Source organism: Microtus ochrogaster, chromosome 8, assembly GCF_000317375.1.
Source record: "Microtus ochrogaster isolate Prairie Vole_2 chromosome 8, MicOch1.0, whole genome shotgun sequence".
NCBI lineage: Eukaryota > Metazoa > Chordata > Mammalia > Rodentia > Cricetidae > Microtus > Microtus ochrogaster.
Window position 1 is genome coordinate 6,278,098 of NC_022015.1, and position 5,362 is coordinate 6,283,459.

At 44.3% G+C, this 5,362-nt stretch overlaps 1 protein-coding gene and 1 long non-coding RNA gene across 4 annotated transcripts in view; one reads left to right on the top strand and one right to left on the bottom strand.

Moving 5' to 3' along the window:
• The window catches only part of LOC101980703 (vitamin D 25-hydroxylase), a 15,197-nt gene extending 13,165 nt beyond the window's left edge, over positions 1-2,032 (bottom strand). Inside the window, exon 1 of one of the 3 annotated variants that reach the window (XM_026781045.1) lies at positions 1,387-2,032. In XM_026781045.1, coding sequence (XP_026636846.1) covers positions 1,387-1,888 — 502 coding nt within the window. In that variant the 5' untranslated portion in view covers positions 1,889-2,032. Of the gene's footprint in view, positions 1-1,146; positions 1,253-1,386 lie in introns of those variants that run through there. The other 2 variants (XM_005351031.2, XM_026781046.1) reach the window with 2 other exon arrangements.
• On the top strand, positions 1,630-4,628 carry LOC113456505. The gene is made up of 3 exons (XR_003377258.1): positions 1,630-1,711; positions 2,045-2,146; positions 2,551-4,628. It is a non-coding gene; the product is annotated as an uncharacterized LOC113456505 (long non-coding RNA).
• Positions 4,629-5,362: the final 734 nt, after the last annotated feature.

A 5,362-nucleotide genomic window follows, 5' to 3' on the forward strand; every position in this document is an offset into this window, starting at 1 on the left:
AAAAAAAAAAGAATCTAAGCACAGCGGAAGCTGAAACAATCAAGAGTGACTCCCCAAAGAAATGGCACTTTATGCCGCAGCAAATTTCCATATAGGATTGCTTAGACAGAAATATGAATCTTGGGCACTGCTATTTCTCTTTCAAAAATTATAAAAGACTCAACTCACAGTGCACAAAAGCAGGAAAGTTCAGATTTGACTACACATCTCAAATGTAAACGGGAGATTGTGGAAAAATAACCCCTATAAACCACTTCCTACAACCTTTCTGAAGTACAGGAGGTAACACTCTCCTACTGTACAAAAAATGATTAGTATTTTAACAACTTAGACTAATTTTGACACTGTCAGAATTGAGAACTATCTCTAAGTTAATGGGAGATCTTCAGGGGTGTCCCACAGCTAGCCTTAAGATCAAATGTAGCAGCAGCTTAAAGAGAGTTAATGTCTGGTGGAAATTAAACCTAACAGTACAATGTTTACTATGCAGTGCACACATCTTCAGTTTTGCCCCTTGCAGTTTAGCAGCTATTAGCACAGGTTAGCTTTATTGATGTATAGTAAATTGTCACTGTAAACAATGTAGTTTTCTCAGTGTACCAGAAACAAAATTATTCAGGCCAAATTCAATTAATCCAATCAACCTATTCCTTGATGGTAGTCTTCCACACACTTATATTTTAATTTTAGCTTATATCACTTGCCCTTTTGACTATTCATAGTAAATAAAGAATTCCTTTCAGCTCAAATATTTATGTATAAAAACTTTAATTTCCTATTCAATGAGAAGCCATTCCAAATAACTGGTTTAAAGATAATTTTACATTTGTAGGCATAATAAATTTCTATTGGAGTGGTGAGTGTCTCGGTGGTAGAGCACTTACTTAGCATGTCAGTCTCTATGGTCAACTCCTAATAGTATACATGAAAGGTAGCTTTCACATATAGTAACCAAAATCATATATAATAGCCAATGCATTTGGGTAGCATTTTACTGCTTTTGGTTACGACTATCCTAAGTACCCCGATGAAGAAAAGTTAAGGTTCAGAAAATTAAGGGCTGTTTAGTGTTAAATGTAAAAAAAATAAAAATAAAAAAATTAAATGGCAACCCGCACTAACACTAACCCTGTCTTAGAAACTCACAACGTCTTCATTCAAACTCAGGGGCCACAGGGCCGAGAAGTTCCTCTTAGGGGCAGGCATCTCAGACAGGGAACAGGCCACACAGCGCACGCGCACAGACTCGCCCGTGGGCGGGGAATCTGGACCCTGAGCGCCTGTGGTGACAGCCGTGGGGCGGCTTCCGGTCGGGGGCACGGCCCCCGAGGAGGGACTCCCTCTGGCCGCTGCTTCTGACCGGAGAGGGTCTGCGTCGCGGCCTACCTCGCCATACACCCGGCTCTGCTTCCTCATGTAGACGTGGGGAAGCTCGGCAGACATGGCCAGGGAGCAGAGGTTGCCAATGAATGGCAGCCGCGGCGGCCCCGGGGGGAAGCCCGCCGGTCGCCACTGCCTCAGGAGCTGGCGGACCAGCAGCAGGAAAAGCAGCAGAAGGAGCGCGCCCGCGAGCGCAGCTGCACACCTCTGGACTGCGGGAGGCTCCAACATGGGTCCGGGCTAGGCTGCTAACCAGTCGGCGGCGCTGAGCCTGGGGCGCCCTCCGGCCCTGCTGCACTCCCGACGGCCCGCCCCTTCTCCACGGCCATTGGTTCGTTGAGTGTGGGCTCAGGCCCTTTGGGTCAGCCACCTCCAGGATCTTCCCTGGCTCAGAGTCCCGTTTGCAAACCTTTGATTTGGCTTGGCCCTCGGTGAGCACCACCACCGCGGGCGGGCACGGAGCCCACAGGCCCCATTCCAGAATGTGGTCACTCAACTTAGTGGTCATGTGAGCATTGCTCTCTGGGCTAGGTGCTTCCTGTCTCTCTGAATGCCGGTCCTTAAAGTGTATTGACAGTTGCCCCGTCTGTTTATTACACTCTATGGGTGGTGAAGAGGTTATCAGAACTGCAGTCTTTAACTGAGTCTGATAATTCCATTACAGAGTCCACAGATCAGCAGGAAAAGGACATAACCTCGCCTGCAATCTCGTCTTTTGTTTCGAGGCATTTCTCCGAGGACTCTTTGAAGATTCTGATTAGTTCAGGTCATCTATCTTTTCACCCTTCTCTGCCCATCCCCCACCCCCAAGTGGTTTCTTGTTAGTAATCTCAGAGGCCTCTCTGATCAGGGATAGCACTGACTACTCAAGTTTTCGGTCTCTCTGGAGACAGAAGCAATGCTTTTTATATTGCTAGTTCAGCCCACATTCCTGTTTTCTGTTGGCAATTGCTTGCAACACAGGACCCGCTGGGCTCGACATTCCTGAAAAGCTGCCTTCTGACTATAATTCAGCATGGGCAAAAGTTTAATAGTCCTCAGCTTAAATTTTATTCATACAATTATTTATTAAATGCCTACTCTGCGCACGTGTCCTATACAGCTAAGATACTTAGATGCATAAAAACAACAAAGTCCCTACGGAGTTTTAATTTTTTTTTTCTTTTGCAGGATCTCCACCTATGGGCTACCCAGCTACTGCCTGTTAAAATGCTTGATATTTTATCTTGAAAGATTCCTAAATTTTATTATTAATCTCCTAGTAGATTAGAAGAATAGTGGTGAGATGTTATTACTAAACTTAGCCTTCAGTGTCACAGGATGGGCATGGAGGTTGCGATTGGGGAACGGTAATGTTGGAGCACTGGGTAATATTACCAGCTGATCCTTGATATCAACCCTGCCCTCCTTCCTGACGTCATCTTAAGGCGTGAAGAGTCTAGTTTGGGCAGCGGTTGTGCTATAAGGCACTCCATTCAAGAGTAGGAAAAGGATATAACCTCGCCTGCAATCTTGTCTTTTGTTTCGAGGCATTTCTCCGAGGACTCTTTGAAGATTCTGATTAGTTCAGGTCATCTATCTTTTCACCCTTCTCTGCCCATCCCCCACCCCCAAGTGGTTTCTTGTTAGTAATCTCAGAGGCCTCTCTTATCAGGGATAGCCTTCCCTTCATTGTTTATTTTCAAAACACATTCCTTTCAATTCTAGAAAAATTCTCCAATTTGCATTGATTAAGGAGTCATTTCTTCTTTCCCTGCTTCCTTAGTGGAGAGTGCAGAATCACGTGCTACCATCCCTTCTGATCCACAGCCCTGATGGCATGCACATCTTCTCCACTGACCCTAAAGGAATAAGAGCTAAGGAATAACTAAAACTCAGGGCACAGAACCTTCTCTGGAACCATTTTGCCAGTGCTCAGTAAAGATAAATAGATTACTGCACCCTTTTATCTCTCCGTCTCACAGCGTTTGCTCTTGAATGGTAGACACTGATCAATACTGTTTTTTTATTATTATTATTTACTACTACAGGGCTGTTTAGAAGTGGAGATTTCACTGTTACACTGCAGGATTCTCTGATGCAAAGTGGAGTGAGTTCTTGGAGAAGTGTGAACACCGCGTGCTGGGTTTTGCCATTTCTGTGCGGAGTGATAATAGTTGTATCGGGGAAGAGGGCAGCCTGTGCTTCAGTGAGAGCCTCGTTTTATTGGCCTTTGGGAGCTGTTATGGTCTGAACATGGTTTCTCATCACCCAAACTGATCTTGAGGCTTAGCCTCTAATATGGCAGTGTTGAGAGTGGTTGGGATCTTTTAGGGGTAATTAGGTTGTGGGCACTTTACACTCACAAAGGGATTAACGTAGCTACCCCAAGGATGAGTTGCTTATCCTGTGGAGGCTTGTTAATAAAGTAAACTGGCTTTCTGTTGCTTCTTTTCTGTCCATTCAGCTCTTCTGTAGGAACCTGCTCCAGCTTCTCTCCCGTCTTTGCCCATGCGCAGCATAGAGCCCTCACTTTAGAGGCCCCACACAGATGCTGGTGCCATGCTTTTGGGCCTACAGAATTGTAAGCTATGTAAATATCTTTTCTTTATATATTTCCAGACATAGCAAGAAACGGAAAACAGTGTGAGACAGGAACCAACCCTCCTTATCCTGCGAAGCGTTGTCTGCTGAGTCTGGTCCTGGCTGCTCACTCCCCAGTGCTTCCCTGGCTCAGAGTGATGTGGCAAGCACAAATTGGCCTCCTTTGCATATTCCATTGTGCAGATGTGTGGTGTCTTGCCTTGGAACAGAAGGAAGTAAGAAAGTGTTGAGCTGAATCATATTGGAGCCTAAGGCAAAAGAAAAAAAATCAATAATACAGATCCTTCCTTATTAAAAATTTCATATCTTGTTCATGAATTTTGCTTTTTGATCATACAGTGTTGTATTGAAATACTATTTTGATTACCAGGTTTTATGGTGCTCTTTTAAATTCTGCTCCCAAAGTGACCTCATTTGTCGCACCTGAGTCTGGGCAAAAGGCTATGTAGGTGATGGTTTTGATTATAAAGTGGTGTGCAGGACCTAGGTGTGTATACTTGTTTTTTCATGGTATTCTAGGGGACTGGAACTGACAAAAGGATGATATTGCATCTGTGGGTGGGATTTGAAGACCCTTTTGAAATGTCTCTCTTCAGCCATAAAAACATCTCCTACCCGTTTCTGGAACCTTAGTTTTTTTACAAAATTAAGTTGTGTGACTTAAACATTCTCTAAAACAGACTGATTTGGAAAACACAGCTGGTTGTGGTGGTGCCTAACCATATAGCATACACTGATGATCAGAAGTAGGAGGATCATGAGTTTCAGGACATCCTGGGCTACACATTTACAGGCTGGAGAGCTTGCTCAGCAGTCAGGAACACTGGCTGCTCCTCCTGAGCATCCAGATTCAATTCCCAGCACCCACATGGTAGGCTTACAACTGCCTGTAATTCTTGTCTCCGGGAATCCGATTCTTGGAGCTGCCATTGCTTTGCAGATACTAAGGCTAACCTAGAACTGTGAGATGCTATGCTTTCGAAGGAGCAATGCCTCCACTGAACTGTGCTGTTTTGGTCAAACACATATGGCAGGCAGAGGGGCTTTTTCACATTTATTTTTTCAAATTCAAAAGGCACATTTCTGAAAAATAAACTATATATAAATTTAAAAGGTAGAGTCTGATGAATGGAGGATCTAGTTCATAAACATGGCATGTATTAAACTCACATATAAGACGCAGAGAAGGAAAAGAGAGTTTCCATAAGAAACTTCTTTCCCAAAGACTATATCAATTTGGAAGTAGTCATTTTTCTGAGGACTAGAAGCCATTCTTGCTCCTTTCTGAGGCTAAGCAGCCCAACCTTGGTTCTCCTGCTCTGCTAGTTTTCACTGGGCTTTTGTCCTTGACAGCTGGCATTCCCCTAGTTGGGTCCAATGGAAGCCTGAGAATGAAAAA